The sequence below is a fragment of the Pagrus major genome, chromosome 5 (assembly GCF_040436345.1).
Source record: "Pagrus major chromosome 5, Pma_NU_1.0".
Lineage (NCBI taxonomy): Eukaryota > Metazoa > Chordata > Actinopteri > Spariformes > Sparidae > Pagrus > Pagrus major.
Window position 1 is genome coordinate 24044830 of NC_133219.1, and position 16646 is coordinate 24061475.

At 38.8% G+C, this 16646-nt stretch overlaps 2 protein-coding genes across 2 annotated transcripts; both read right to left on the reverse strand.

The window, feature by feature from the left end:
- Nucleotides 1-1885: 1885 nt before the first annotated feature.
- Nucleotides 1886-7732, reverse strand: cdc45 (CDC45 cell division cycle 45 homolog (S. cerevisiae)). The gene is made up of 18 exons (XM_073466560.1): nucleotides 7531-7732; nucleotides 7297-7356; nucleotides 6821-6913; nucleotides 6564-6701; nucleotides 6212-6361; nucleotides 6065-6123; nucleotides 5926-5974; nucleotides 5652-5713; nucleotides 5516-5566; nucleotides 5256-5375; nucleotides 5000-5131; nucleotides 4759-4857; nucleotides 4490-4651; nucleotides 4167-4305; nucleotides 3982-4065; nucleotides 3768-3886; nucleotides 2633-2709; nucleotides 1886-2262 (listed from the first exon to the last, which is right to left on the reverse strand). The coding sequence occupies exons 1-18, from the start codon at nucleotides 7579-7581 to the stop codon at nucleotides 2198-2200; spliced, it is 1710 nt and encodes a 569-aa protein (XP_073322661.1). The 5' UTR covers nucleotides 7582-7732; the 3' UTR covers nucleotides 1886-2197.
- An 894-nt stretch (nucleotides 7733-8626) lies between these two features.
- plpp5 (phospholipid phosphatase 5) lies at nucleotides 8627-16475 on the reverse strand. The gene is made up of 8 exons (XM_073467010.1): nucleotides 16370-16475; nucleotides 15083-15218; nucleotides 14845-14953; nucleotides 13850-13940; nucleotides 13694-13757; nucleotides 13472-13596; nucleotides 12988-13158; nucleotides 8627-12811 (listed from the first exon to the last, which is right to left on the reverse strand). Exons 2-8 carry the CDS (start codon nucleotides 15151-15153, stop codon nucleotides 12642-12644), a joined length of 801 nt encoding a protein of 266 aa, XP_073323111.1. The 5' UTR covers nucleotides 15154-15218; nucleotides 16370-16475; the 3' UTR covers nucleotides 8627-12641.
- Nucleotides 16476-16646: the final 171 nt, after the last annotated feature.

The following is a 16646-nucleotide window of genomic DNA, read 5'->3' on the forward strand; positions in this document are numbered from 1 at the left end:
ATCCAAGTGTGATAAGGATCTTAATTACCCCGCAGAGAACAGCTCAGGCCCCACATTTCCAGTCACTCTCTGGGGCGGCAACAAATCACCACCAGGAGGCCTGGCCTAGATTCTCAAATGTGGGCCAAGGTCGCAGCAGCAACCTTTGCCCCATAAGAGCTGGCTAAGCTCAGGAGAAGATGTTAAGTTCATTACGCCTCCAATACTTTTACGAGAAATCCAGTAAGAGCACCATTTTAACTTTCTGTGGAACCACAAGTTGTGCGCCAGCAAAACAAATGGTTGGATCACATTGAATAGACTCATCAAAGTGACTGCCAACAGCCAAAACTCTGCCAAACACAACAGAGTTCACCTTCCTTGTTCATATATAGATAAGGTTCTTGTTTTCTTTTTGCACACATCCAACAATGGTGGTTCTTCACATGAATCGTTGGCATTGTTTATTGAGATCTAAATCTAATTCTTCTGTAATTTAGTTTTTCCTTGTGGAATATTTCAGTCTGAAGGTTTCCTTTGAAAACGAAGGGAGTTGAGGGGGATCATTAACTGGTTGAACCGCTCACCGCTCTGCCACCTGTCATGAGGGCTGCCAAAGTCGAGACAGCACAAACATTTGACAGCTCACTGACATATGACAGCTCGTTTGACCGAATGACAGATGCCGCAATGACAGACCGCTCACCGTGTCTCCGGACGGCTCTGTTGTGTTTTCAGCTTCAAGTTAGCTTTACTTCTACCATGAATATAGTCATAAATTATGTTAATGTGTGACATGGTGACATAGTGTGATGCCAACAAGTCATTGAATTAGGATTAGGCAGGACTACTGACGAGGCGTTTCAGGCACTTCCGTTGCAGTGCTGTTGGCACGGACTTTGGGCTTTTTAAACTTTTGAGACTTATACATAAGTCACAACTACATAACACACTGAAGGAAAGGGAAAAAAACTAAAAAGTACAGTATCTAAGAGTTAACTGATATTCAGGTGGCAGCGCTGATAAGACTAGGATGCAATGATCTGACACACTATCAGTATCTAATACTGACCTTATTAAGTGAATTAGTTATCAGCCATGTTCTTTGTAAATGTCATCTTTCATAAATGGATTTCAATAAATGATGCATACAACAAAAACTAACAATTATAGGCACATCACATAGGTGCAAGGCTTTCAGAAAACTTTTCACTGAGGTATACAGTTTATGTTTGGGGAATGGATACCTCTGATATTGGATCAGTACTTTGTACTGGCACATACTCTGAGTCGTGGTATTGAAATCTGTAATAGAAGAAAAAAACGTTGGTACAATCACATCTCTAAACTTTGCTTATGGTTCAGTTCTTTTCGTCTTATTCCCGAAAGTCTGTTGTACACCAGGTCCTATTTTACAGGTCCTAAATCAGCAGATAAAGTAACATGATAAAGATGTAATCTCACAGTTCCTTGTTTCAACTTAAAGTTGCACAATCACATTGACCAATGTAAACTGGGTCACTTTCTCACAGCATTGTGGTCTCATACATACATTGTTCCTTACCCCCTAAACGTTTTCTATCCAGGCCATTGAGTAGATAAGAAATGAAAAACATGATTTAAACTTTTTGAAATTAGCAATTTAACTACTGAAAGCAAGCATCTATCCTTTCCCAGGGAAGTAAAACAGGTAATCCCTGTGGGACATGGGATTACTCATTTGGAGTCAAGGCAGTATAGGCACAACAAAAAACATAAGAGGCAGCTTTTATATACGATATAAGAGCACTTGTTAATAGTATGAATCTAAGATGTGAAGGTAAAGTCAAATCTGTAGAAGACTGAAGAGGAAGACCCAAGAACTAACATACTAGATACTTCCTAATGACCATAGGCAAACAAAACATTTGAGAAACTTACTATGATTTATTAAACATGTTTAAAAATGTATAAATGTGAAGAAGCACTCACATACAAAGACAGGAATAAAAGACAAATGTTACAAGAATTGAAAAGTAAAAGTAAGACTTCCACACATTTACAAAAAGACTGTACAATATACACACAAAATGATAAAAACATTTAAAACAGATACAGTTCTTCTGTTGGTGACACTGCACATGTCTGGTGTGACGCATTAATTTCAGTCACATCTAACATACACCATTCGAGACTAAAACAAAGAACTCAGTTTCATAACTCATGTTCTCGTGTCCTCTCATGACAGAAGGGTGATGAGTGCATCCAGAAACTTGCTCCTATCTTCTGTCTTCAGCTCAATTACTGCAGAGGGAAAAACACAAGGAAGAACTAATAAACACACATATTTCTATTTCTGAACAAATCAAATATCATGTATTTGATAGCCACAGGACTGGAAGTAGTTGGTGTAATAAATACTCAGCAAATCTTCTGAACGATGACTGATGTGTAGTTACACTGCACAATGTGAGAAGAGCCCCATATAATCAAATTTGTTTTATGATGTCCAGTATGTCTGAGTCATCAGTTTTTTGTTAATTGATGCTCTGCTAGAAATGAAGACAAGACTGCCACCTAGTGTCTAATGAAGAGATTGTCCTCGACCCATATAAAACATTCATGAGAACTTGGACACACCACAATGAAAACTGTAAACTAGGATATCACTTACTTGAGGTGTCGAAGTGGTCATGAAGAGTTCTGGAGCTGGTGCTCTCTGCAGCTTTCTCAAAGGCTCGACCAAAGAAACTTAGAGAGTACAGAGGAAAGGATAAGAGTTGAGGAAATACAATTTTTGTTGTAATGTGTATTTTGTATTGTACACAACCACAGCTGTTGATTGGCAGAGTATGAATAACTAACAATTCTGATAATCAATTAATAGTTTCAGTCATTTCTCGAAGCAATCTGAGGACGTCACTGTTGACCCCATGTCTTCTTTATAACAACACAACTTGCTAACAAAAGAAAGTAATTTCCCTGCAAAAATGCAAGTTTAAAGGTCCCAAAAGCCAAATTGAGCACTACTCGTGGTAACAGTTGAGCACCAGCATGCTAGACCAAAACAAAGTGGCGTTTGCAGACTGCAAATGCAGTCTTGACACTGACAAGACTGCATTTGCATGAATAATAGGTCTACCTAACCTTCAACACTTCAAAAATAGCCCAATTCTGCAGGAAAAACCACAGACTTGGCAACCCTGTTCACTCTGTCTCCTTATAAAGGGGATGGTCCAACAGTTCCAAAGGGAGAGGGCTCACATGCACGTGCAGCCAGACCGACCATCAAAACAAAAAACATGGAAGCTTGATAACACAGAGAAGGAGTGTAACACCACGCTCTGCTCACAATATCTTTTGTGCACTAAATCATAAATAGCAAATAGTTGTTTCCTGACAACTAATGAGACTGAATGTTGTATATTGGACCTCTAAGGAAAGGTGACGCAGTTATTTTTGAATAAGGATGATTTAAAAGTTTTGAGTATAACAATGTCAACTTGAAACATGGATTAAATCAGCAAAAGATAGGGGACAAATGTGTTAATTTTCCCAAAAAGGATCACATTACATGGCAAGAACATTTCCCTTGCTGACAGGTCCTCAGAATCAATAGCGAAATCATACCAGATATAAAATATTTGACTGTATAGTTCAAATTTCAATATTCTGAGATTATATTTTATACAAAAATTTGTGAGTCAAACAGGTTTTGAAAATACGGTATTGTTTGTATTTATAAAATATATTTTTGGTTTAGCTATATTTGGTAATATCCTACATATCTAATGAAAGTGACGTCTTACTTCTTCTTGTCAGATGTTTCAGACTCAGGTGGGATCCCCACAACAATGACAGTTCCCTTCTCCACGTCCTTGGGAGCAGCCATGATGAGTGGAAGCAGTTTGCAGCGCTTATTCCTCGTCTAAACGACAAAAACACCATAAATGAAAGAGACACCAACAGCAGTGTGTTTTCAGTGCAAGTGAAAAGCTTGTTCTTTTACAATCAGATACTTACAGAATGGACAAAAGCCTTCAGTAGGTACTTGCAGAGAAGAGTCAAGGCCATGGGCTTAGAAAAGAGCTTCACATCAGGAGTTCCCTACACATGAAAGAGCAGGAGAAGGAGAATATTGAGCTGAGCAGGATATTATGTTAAGAAGCAGCCACACACACAACTGCAGGTCATACAGTCACTCATACCTCCATGAGGTAGCAGTAGAGGAAGGGTCCCTGTGACAGGATGAGGTTGGTACAGATGCAGCTGGCTACTGTCTGCTGGACAGCCATCAGCTTCTTCTTAGCCAGGTCAATGCCTGCATGTAGACGCTCAAGGTTACTCCTATACAGAAAAGAGATCAACAGAGCATAGAAATTTAAGTTGTCACAAATGTTTGTGTAATTTGCTTATAAACAGACATTTTTGATTTAAAATACTTCTTGTCATTTTATCAACATATGAGAAAATACAAGAGCATCAGGATTTTGGTCAGTGAACTGTCTAACATTAAGTTTCTGCTACACACCTGGAAAGAGAGTCCAGAGCCTTGATGAAGTTGTCACTGTCGCTCTCATCTTTCTCAGTACTCTCCAGCAAGGCAGCAGTAGCATGCACCATGTCACTGGCCAGGAAGCGGTTCTTAAAGCCGAAGTGCACACCAAATGTCTGGATGCGGATGTCCTTCATACTGATGGAGGGGAAACAAAATAAGACATATCATGTCAGGCTGTCTGTCAATAAATGCATGTGGGTGTAAAGAGCCTTTTCTTCTTTGAGTTATTTCTAGATTTATACCCGTATTTATTGGAGGATTCTTCAATGACGTCCCTTAGGTTCTCTTTGATTGACATGTCCATGGAGTTGAATTTCTGTCTCACTTGCTTCAGAGGCAGCCTGTTAAATATCGGTCATTTAAAAGTAAGAAATCTTTATTTCCCATTAGACACTTGCATAAAATGCCATTGAACACAATTATTACTTCTGTAGATAAATGTTTCCCTATTAATACACAAAACATTGATTTCTCAGCACTTACCCCATGTCAGCCAGGAACTCCTGGAGTTTCTTTTGGCCGTTTAACGTCCAAAGCTTGAAGCTGCATGACGTGTAACAGGAATTACAGATGCTCTCATACAGGGACCAGTGCTGGTAGAGGGTTAAACGGAGGCTGAAGCAAAGGGTTAAAGAAAACTCAAAGAACAAAAGAGCTACAAAGGTCATACGAGTGATTCCTGCCACTATGACACTTAACTGTGTAGGGGAAAAAAAAACTTCAGATGAATTAAGGATACTCGTATTCAAAGGAAATCCTCATACAGTCGATAGAGAGGGAATTCTCCTCATCCTCGTTTCGGTGGTTATGCCGGGAAACGTGCCGCTGCATTGTGGCGATGTCTGTTACATATTTCATACTAAAAAAGGAAGAAGACATACAAATAGAATTCAGTGTGAGTAAACAACTTGATGCAAACACTGTAAATACATCTGGTAACCACGAATATCTGTACTTCAGCATGTTTTTTAGAATCTGAAATAGTGAAGACTTTCTCACTGTGTGATTTTATCATGAACCCACTGGTCTGTCAGCCCAATGACGGCCCACCTAGAAAAAAACAAAATCAGCAGTTGACTTCTAAAAATCTGTGCAGTGCATGTACAAAAAAAAAACATTTTATCTGTCAGCTTACCAGAGCATGTCCTTGGTGTCTTTAGTCAACACCCACGCCAGCTCAAAAAACATCATTGCAGCCTGACAACAGACACGTGAAAACATTTCAAGAATATGTGAAATCAAAGTCATGTACACATAAATCTATGCATAAAAGAAATTTGCTTGCAGATATAAAAACCTTTTTACAGTTTGAAAGTTTTTAGCATTTTTAAGACACGCAAATCATCCAATTCATTCGTCATTCTCATCTTGGCATTCAAGGACTCAAAAAGAAAAAAGTGTCTACTCACAGAAGTCCCATGGTATTCATACTGCTCATAGTCAAACAAGATTTCCCTCCTGAGAAATGAGTGAAACATGATTGTCAGTTCAGAAATTATAATGTCAACGACAAATACCATCTGTGCACCTCCTTTAAAAACACTTCACCTTCGTGCCTCCCACTCGCGCTTCGCTCGTTGTCTGTCAATCCTTCTCTCAACTGCCCCCTGCAAAGAAAGTCAAACGATCATTAGAGTCAGGTCAAAGCTGTTCTGATTAATTTCAGTGGTGTATCTCATTCTACTTAATAGGTACTTCATCATATCTCCTCCGTTTCCCAGATGGCTCTGAGCCTTCGTCACTCTCATTTCCAGAGTCACCTCCTTCTTCATCATCTTCATCTCGAAAGATATCATCATATGAGGGCACACCAAGGTCATCGTCCTGTTTGATTAGTAGCTTTATCTGTGGATAAGATGATTCCAGAAGTGTAAGCATGACAGCAAAGTTTCCACAGAGATGTTCAATATTCTGTTGTCAACTCACAAATTTCAAAGAAGCTAATAAAACACATTTGGCTGCAGCACAGTCAACATTAACAAATTAATGTGCAAGTTTGCTTCCTTCTTTATCAATCATTTGAGCTGAATTGATCATTATCCATCACCTGGCTGTCATTGTAGACATTGACCACATCTATGGGCCGGTGAGTGTCACAGATGAAGAAGATGGAGTCATCATCTGGCTGCAGCATCTCAAGAAGGTCAACATTTGCCCCGCAGTTGATGAGAACAAAGTACCGGAACTGCCATACACCAAAATAACACATTTAGTTTAAAGTGACAGTGTAACAAACCTCAACAGTTCCTCCTTGTTTATCCCTGTCCTTTAGCTGTGTGTAAATTAAGTCCGATGTGATTATACCTGCTCTTTGTGTTCAAGGAAGGCAGTGCCAAGATCCTGCCAGCCTGTAACTGGGACAAGTGTGTACTGGATCTGGTCACAGTGGAAAAGCGCCTGGTAAAGAGACAAAAAGATTCTGCAATTATTGCTTAATTTACTTGTTTATCATTAGCCTTTCAATGACAAGTAAGGACATGGGAACACACAATCTGAAGCCACTGTGTAACTGAGAGCAATGCATGTCACAAATCTGAAAATGTAACGTAATGTAACGAAATGTGCACCTACAAGATATAACCTGAAGATTTTACATTGCCCAAGTACAAAAACACGACACAAGGAAGGAGCTGCCAAGTACTACAAATAACTCACTGACATTTTTTTACTGTAAGTGAGGGGCACAACTACATAACACATTTCATTTGCAAACTCAGTCTGTGGTAAACAAACAGAAGGTGAGGAGCTAATGTTTGCTAACAGTTAGCTGATTATCTTACCTGTAGTATCTTACAGGCGCAGAGAGCGTCGATGTCTGATGCCACCAGGAGTGCGACTCTCTGAAAGCCAGGTAACATACGACAGATCATGTTTAGTACAACATATACAAAATAAATACGACTCAGTTTGATAACTGACGATAACGCAAAGTTACATATCTGCTGAGTGAGGTTAGCAAAGCCCGTCATGCTTCAAGTTAGCTAACCTAATGTTAGTTAGCCAAAACAACGTACCTGGTTGGCAACTACTTCATAAAATTCCCTTCTTATGTCCGTGATGAACATTCTCCAAAACGTCGGTTTAACACTTCTAGGACGAAACAAACCCGGTATAATATCGCTAAAGTGGCATGAACAGCGGGTTATTTTGGTTTACTGTCAAATGCGGAGCTCTTTCGCAGCGGACCTCTGTTCCTTGTTGGAAATGTGGCGCCAAATCTGCACGTCACATCCAACCAATCACTGGAGGGGGGAAATGACGTACGTCATACGATCGAGGCCACGCCCACCATTTTGAGAAAACAAAGCTGCTTTCAAAGCTGCTTTCAAAGCGTTGAAACAAAGAGGAGCAAACCTGTCAAAGTTTAGACAACTAGACAGGTATTTTACCAGTTTCCTGCAAAATTATTTATGATTAAACATTTATTACGTAAAGTTTCATTCAGAAGCTTAAACAGAGAAGAAAACTAACTGAAAGACTCAACTGACCTCTGCAGTAATTCAAATATTGAGGCACCTAATCCCAGTTTAATACATTTACTCAAGTACAATACTTTGTGTTTCTACTCCACTACATCTTGGAGGAAAATACTGGACTTTTTACTCAGCTCCAATTGTTTGATAGCTTTGGTTACTGGGTACTTTGCAGATTTAAACTATTAATACAAAATATAAATAATCAAATAGATAATGATGCTATAGATGATATATTGTTAAAATAGACAACCAAGCAGCCCCACCTTTAACAGCTGCAACATTTAAGTAATGTTGAATTCATTTTTCTACTTTAAATATATTTTGATGTTGATACTTTTATGAGAAAGACTTGATTGCAGGACTTTTAGGCTTCGAGATTATATTTGATCTGAGTTTGACATGTTCATGTGTGACTTTCCAGTATCAACACCAAAACAATAAGCACATCCGATAGAAATATGAAAATCAAGAGCTTGCAGCTTTAAAACTGTCTATTTGTGAAGTATATTTGAAATAAACATTTGTTTTTTGCTGTATCCTGATATTAATTGCCCCCCCTGCCTTTCAACATATCATTTACTCTAAAATATTTATATTGTCAATCATCACACAAAAACAGGATGACTCACAAGAAAATAAGCAAAGGACAGTGTGTATTGCAAGATTATTTAGAAACATCATTTAGTGTCACCAAAAGATTCATTAAAAGCATCACAACATGTACAATCAGGATAATGTATCAGCATTAGCGGCTGCTATGTGGTCCTACAAGCCAAGGCAAATCATGATGAGCAGGACTTAAATAAAGCAAACAGGCAAATTTTAATATCATCCCTCGTCATAACAGTAGATCTGAAGGAGCCCAGACATGATCATTAACTTGATACAGTAAAAACACATAAATTGACAGAAATGGATGGATATGTGGGTATTTGGATGGAAAGTACAGTTATGAAGAAAGTATGTTGCTCTTTAGCTGTGAAACATGCAGGATTTTATCAAAATGCAGCAGTCTAATCAACATTTTTTTTGTCTGAGAGATCCACCAGAAACCTATGAGCCCACAAATATGATCTCTATTTTCATGAAATAACATTATCACATTAAAGGTAAACAAACAAAAATTCAAAATTCAAGTAAACTCCTACATGCCCCCAAATTAAATACACTTAGACCTGTACATCATCTCATAAATACCAGTAAGACTGAGTAAATTAAGATATTATTTGTCTCAAAGTTTTGTAAAAAGTGAAGTTTTTCCTCCTCTTGGCTACTCTGTTCTAAACATGACATATTTCTTCCTAAAAATCTTCACATTTGACTCCATCAGCAACATTATTTATGGAAAGTACATAACATTTTTTTTCTGAGGTAAAGAAAGGCAGCATGCCGACTGAAACCTACACACTGTAAAACTTAAACGTAAAGATTGAGAACAAAGGTGTGTCCACAACATGCCAGAGCATACACTGTAACATGCAGTATATACTTAAAATTAATAAACTGAGAGTAAGAAAGTAATGTAGTAAACAAAGGCACAAATTCATCTGTTTTTTTTTTCTGCCAAGTTTGGTCTGAAACCACTGCGATCCAGCTGCTTTAAGCTTGATTCACAGCGACGATCAAAAGTGCTTTGACCATGCAAAAACTTTGGCTGGTTTCACACGCAAACAGAAACATAAGAAGTTTTGTTTTTTCATGTTTCAACCTGTAAACCAGTCATACCTACGCAGAAGTTGACCTGCTCATTCCAGTTAAAATTCAACCTCACAAACATTAACATGAAGACAAAACTGAAAAAAATTAAAACATAAAGATAAAAATCATAGCTGAATCACAGACTGTAGTATTCAAAGTCTTAAATGAAAAAATAAAATTCCACCAAACTCTGTGTGCCAATAAAATTATTAACAGGATAGAAAACCTGACCAGCAGGAGCACTGGGAGGCTAGCACCATGACCTGGAGAGGTTACAGTCTGATCTCACTCAGGTTCTAGTTCCAAAAACCAACCCCTTTACACCAAACGTCTCCCCACCTCTGGTGAACATTCACACTCCAGACAGGTTGGCAGAGGAGCCAGAAGGGTGTGCAGTAACGAAAACCAGACCTACACTAAGCCTGAGACCACTGACGTTGGAAAACATTTATCTAATAGTTCTTTTACAGTCGTATTAACTTGTGGCGATATTAGCAGATGAGCTGTGGAGATGCATTTGTGTTGTTACAAAGAAAGTACAGCAGAACCCATGAGAAGAGACGAGTGGATATGCTACATCTGGGCGTTAAACTGAGGATTGGGGATATGAACCCTTACCATATATGAAAACATTTGTGAATGGTGACATTCAAAATATAATAAAGGAAGACAGAGCGATTAAAAGCACTCAAAACAGAGGCAGTAGAGCAAAACTATGAAGATCAAAGATGTGAGAAGTGGTTTTGATTAACCTGCTCTACACACGAGGACAACCAAAGAGGTGCTTTCAGATAGGAGTGGGAGATGAGCACGATGGGACAATATCATTGTGTCAGATGCCAAAGATTTTACTATATAGTTAATACCATGATAGCTATCAATTTAAAGAACATTTATATGCTTTCTTGTTATTGTCAACAAATTCCACGAGGAGACTAAATCCAATAATAAATTGATCCTATACTAATAAATATTGCCTGTGCATATGTATTTTCTCTGTGCCATAGACCTCCACTGTTCTCCAAAAACAACTTGGACATTAAATGTGTTTTAATCCCCGACTGAAAGTTGTCCCCAGAAAATGCACAATGTCCTCCTGGTTGAGTACCACTGTCAAAAAACTACAGTGCCCATCTGTTTTAGGACATTACTAAGCCTTTTGCAGAAAGTACAATAAACAGTACAAAAGTAACGGAGTGTTAAAGTTTTGTGTCTTCAGTAGGAATGAATGGGCTTGGGACTAAGCGCCACAAACAGGGTAGGGAAGTCGAAAAGTACTGAATGATGGATGGTTTTGGCCTTTTCATAGAATTTTTTGATAAAAAATAATATAATGCCAGTTTTATTCTTACAAAGACCCACCCGCGTAATTATTTTATCGATAAACTGTTGCTTTTCCATTAGATCAATTATATATATATGACATAACATTAATGTATCATGATATAAAATTACATTACAAACTATGATAGAGAATTTTGTTCACATCGCGCACCCCCACTTCAGATATGAACAGCCAACATTAACACCTCTTACTTGACCGGTTTTCCCTTGTCAAAGCAAATACTATACGGTGCAGATAACCACAGCTCAAAGGTCCACTTGCTGATTACATGGAGCTTCCAAACTCACATTTAGTGAATGGAGCTGGCCCAAGAGGCATCAAGTAATGTAAATCCAAACATTGAGGCACATGATATCAAGTGGTCATGTACGGTGGAGATTGTAACCCCTGTATTGGCTCTAGGACATCCACCTTGATCTTTTTTTCCCGGCTGTCTTTGTCAAGTGTTTGTTATATTACATTTACATCTTCTGATCACATCTACACCAGATCCATCTGCTGAATTACACTTTGAGAAGCAGTTGAAAGCCCTCAATCATTAATAAGTGGACCTTTTTCAAGCTCTTGCTGGAACTAATGATTGTTTTTGTTGTCTAAGATCTTAATTATCTTCTATTTTACTTGTTTGACAGAAAATTATAAAGTATCTAAATTTTTCAAATGAAATCGCTTGTTTTGTCATACGAGTCCTACCCTTGTACATTCAATTGTACTCAATGATACGACAGCAGCAAATCTTTACATCTGAGAAGCTGCAAGTGTTTTACATTAAGGGTTGATAAATGATATTAAGGAATAATCTAGAATCAAAAGTGCTGACATTTAATTTTCGATCCATTGACTAACTGATTTAACACCTAATAGCTGTTGAGCTCGGATTCTCTTTACCGTATTATGTGTCTCAACGGTCAGTAATGAACATTAATGCACAAACATCCAATACTGTATATTTTTTCCTGAAGTCTCAACCCTGCTTGTTGAAAAAGTTTACAAAACAATCACAGAATTGTGACTCAACATGAGAAACTGTTTCACAGCAGCTGAGCCAGCGATTGATGGGCAGTGGACTAGTAGTGCAGTGCTTGTGTAGTTGACCTGCTCAGCTGTTGTGACTATTAAAGTCATGTGATCTATAGGCACAATACACAGGTTTGTGTAGGGCTGGGCCATATGGATGGATTGTGATAAATGTTATATATGTGTGATAATCAACAGGCCCTCCAATATTGATATATTCCATGTATAATAATAATAATAATAATAATAATAATAATATCTTTTTAGGTTTGAAAAACCTCACTTTCAGTTGTTAATATAGTTTAGGTCCACTACTCTGGACTGTTGAACTGGAGTTGTTTCTTACAGTAACTCTCCTGTCTTTCACAAACCCTTCAGAAGAAATTTGTCGTTAATTGAGAAAACAAACCATGTGTCTTGTTTCACCATACAAAAAAGAAAATTCCCACCATACAGTTACAATGATGAAACAATAAATATTGATAAACTGCCCAGCCCTGACAATGTAAATAACAGAATTATAAGGATTACCATGTAACCCAGAATAATAAATGACACCAGTGAAGAGTATGATCCAGGTACTGCTCTGCTACAGGGGCAGGATGTAGTTAGAGTTGGCCAGCTTGCGCTCCTGTGCAGCAGGAACAGTCTCTCTGTGGCGAAGAGGTCTGTAGCAGTCAGGGTCCTGCAGTGGAGGGTAGTGCTGTCTGTAACACAACCAGGCAAAGGCAAGACCCAGCAGAGAACCCACTAACACATCTGCATGAAAGAGCGAGAAGAAGAAGACAGCACACAGACGTGAAGAGTTTGACCCCACAGCTTTACATGAATTAATCTCGTGCTCATGTGTAAAAATAAAAAGATTTTGGGAGAATATTAAGAGAGGCAAATGTCATCATGCATTGGACCACCTGCTGTTTTTCTGTGACTCTGACCTTGCCAGTGGTGTTTGTAGTCGCAGGTTCTGGAGAGGGCAATCACTGTTGCGAGAAGTAGAGGTGTGAGGAAGGCACACAGCCGCCACGCTCTGCCTTGTCCCGCTGCATTGAAGCAGCGCAGCTTTCCTGCGATGTACAGCGCAGTGAAACCCAAACCTGCAAAAGCGACTGGGATCAAGGAGAAAGGATCAAAAGGGTGAGGAAGTTTGATATAGACACAGAAAGAACTCAAAGAGAAAACTACAAAATGACAAAGGGCAGGGACTAGACATGGAGCAAAGCTTTTAAGAAAGTCGAGGGACGCTCTCTTGCTTATTCACCAAAAGAAGAGCCTGGAGGCAAAAATACACTTATATACATCTATTTTCAGATATATAATTTGCCCTCCTGCCCCACTTTGTACATTTGTTGTTTTGTCTGGTTGCCTCTTGATGAAAATGCATCAGCTGCTTTGGCAAAATCGACCATAAAAGGCCCTTACAGGAAGAGTGTCCACTGGGAAAGCTCTTCCTGCCCTCCATGACGACATCTGGGTCACCGCTACAGCGCAACTCCAGGTTCATCTGACCGTCTGGGAAACAACGGTAGAAGAAGTCTGGCCGTGGCCTAAAGTAGAAACAAACACAGAGAGGACAGATTCAGACTTTAATCCACTGTAACACTGGGCGTCACTATCATCTGCTATGTTGTGATCCATGTTTACCTGCCAACAACAAGTTTGATGACATTGGTGAAAACTCCATTCAGCACCAGAGTCAAAGTCACAGCTGGATGACAGAGGGAAATGACGGATAAGTCAATGCATACAACTGGTTGGTATCTGTGTTTTAATATGAAAAACTAATGTCTGCTTTCTTACCCAGTGAGGCCTCCTTTACATCTCCTCGCTCGGACTTCTTCAGGAAGGCGAAAACCAGGATTACAATCAAAGGGGTGAAAACTGCCACACTCTGATGCAAAGAAAAAAGACACGCGTATTACAACTTAAATCCACTTAACGCCAAATTAATATTAGTCTGTAAGCATGGATCCACAAAGCTCGTCTTTAATTTTTTATGTGTTTTCATTAAAAGGGGCTATGTCAGTCTACTGACACTAAAAATCCTAGACCATAGACCAGGAGTACTCCCACCAATCTGTCTTTAACTTTGTTTCCTGTGTGTTTTGTTTCTTTTTTGGCAAATAAATTACCCTGAAAGTAAGAGTGTAGGGAGGTGGAGAAAGAGTCTGTAGCCAAAACATAAAAAGTGTAAAGAAAGATCAGTTACACTCAACTACACCTGGAAAGGCAACCAGATGAACTCATAAACAAAAGATGCACAAGGCCTAACATCTTTGCTGGATTCTTTACACAATATTATCATATCATATTTATTTATATTTCAATTTTTAATATCACGATTATTGTGAGTATTGCGAAATCGTGACACTCCTAATCCCATCGATCATAAGGTTGATTTCTAAAAAAATTAGTATAATGTTTATGGTATTTTAATTTTTGTGAAGAAAAAAAACTCTTTAGATATGTGCAATCCTTGAACTCAATTCCTTTTTTCTGAGTGACACTCTGCACAGGTCAGGTCCCCACAAACTGATTTTCTAACTGTATTGAAACCAGTTGTTATGTGGAAGGTGGGGAATTGATCTAAAAACTCAAGATATGATTTGGAGGATGGTTGTCACAGTAAACTGATGGTGATTGATGCGCTAAAAAGCCATTTTGAAATGGTCCTTTAAAGACTGTAAGAGGTAGGAAGTTAGTTCAGATTCTCTGTAGGGATTGTGGTCAGGGAAGAGGTGCGAGGGGAAAAACTCAACTGAGGGATTTATTATGCTCATTTCAACTCTACTTACAAACATAAGAAAGGTGGGCACGTGGTCCCTCTCCACACGATGGAATTTATACAACCACATCTCCTCTGGCTGGATCTCACGGTAGAAAGGAGGAAGCTGCTCCGTCACGCTACACAAACACAACAAAGAACTATTGGTATGTTGTATGTTTCTCCGTTTGTTGGCTGCTTATTAAAACAACGTCTGCCCTTTAAAGGACAGATTCACAAACCAACGATTCAAAGGTGGGTGGACTTACAGGAACACAACCAGCAGAGCCGTCCGGATGGAAATCTCCGACAGGAAACCACGAAGCAGTCTCCTCTTCATTTTGTTCGTTGTAGTGAACTTCAGTCAACAGCAAACATCATCACGCCACTTTAACTTAACTGGGGCTATAAAAACATCACGAACAGAGTTTCTGTTTATGCTTTTGTTTGATTTGGGTATTGAAAGGAGCAATAAAACTACTATCTAATAAAATATGAAAACAGGAACTAATTACTAAGTACATCAGTCACACATTCAGTAAAGAGTACCAATATCTGGGCATATATGTTAGCAAATATCATAGGATGGCCTTGAATATTGGCTTCAACAACAACCTTTCTCCCATTACCATCTGTAATGATTGTGTTGCTCTTACACTGTACATGTTTGGAAACTAGACTTGCTGCACCCTACTATTCAATGAGCCAACAGAATAAAATACTTGCCCCACCCAGTCCCTGGGCTATTTCTCATTTACTAGTTCTGAAAGACGTGTTTCCTGGTGAAAGACTGTATCATATTAGAAAAGTGTTTTTTCTTCCTCTTTCTGCCCTTTGTATTTCAACTACAGAAACTCAGCCCACTGCTGTGATTACCTTTACTCACAAACCACAGTCACTCCATCTTAAAAGAGGTTAATATTGGTTGACACTGTATGTTGACCTGTAAACCTAGCTTTTTATCCCCTTAAACATTTTCAAAGACATGTCCAAAAAAGTCTGATGCTCCTGAATTTGAAAATGTGCTAGTATAAAGGGGGGAACTTTACAGTCCCACATCAGCAGAGGTCACTGACCTTTGTCTTCATTTTTTTGTCTCTACAAATAGGAAAAACTACACAAAATCCAACAAATGAGGAGAGTATTCTCCTTTCTACATTGTATCTCCACCACTTTAACTGTGGCCATATATCCGGTGAGATATTGGTAAACATTATGCTGAATATCGCCCAGCTTTCACACTGTGAAGCCCCTGCCCCGTCTAAAACCTGATTTACAGGCCAGCATGCTGCACCTGTGCCTTACACTTCTATTCAGAGGATGTTATTTAATTTCATATGTCATTAAAACCTGTTTTTCTAATAGCGATACTCATTACACGGCTCACCAGCATCAGTCAGTACAAAAAACAACGCAAACAAGCTAACATTGAGTGCATGAGTTGTAGAAATACTATGTTAGCAGACTAAGCTAAGCTAGCTAGCAACATCTGTCAAACAAGACATCTGGCCCATTTCCGCCTTGTCAAACAGGGAATCCCAAGGTACGTTACTAACCTTAAATAGGTGATTTCTTTATCTCTTTATCCTCATATTAACACGTGGCGTTAACACGAATCAGGCCTCGACATCCTCTGTTTCTGCCGACGGTGAAAGTCGTGCATTTGAGGACTTAAGAGAAACAGGGATGCCACAGAAGAGATGAGAGCTGTGAAGCTAACGCTTACATCACAGCCACTTCTGGTTTAGGATTTTCAAAATAAATGTAGAAATCAAGGTTTTGTACAGCTCGATCGTATCAGGGTGTTGTCATCCGTATATGAAACTGGAAATA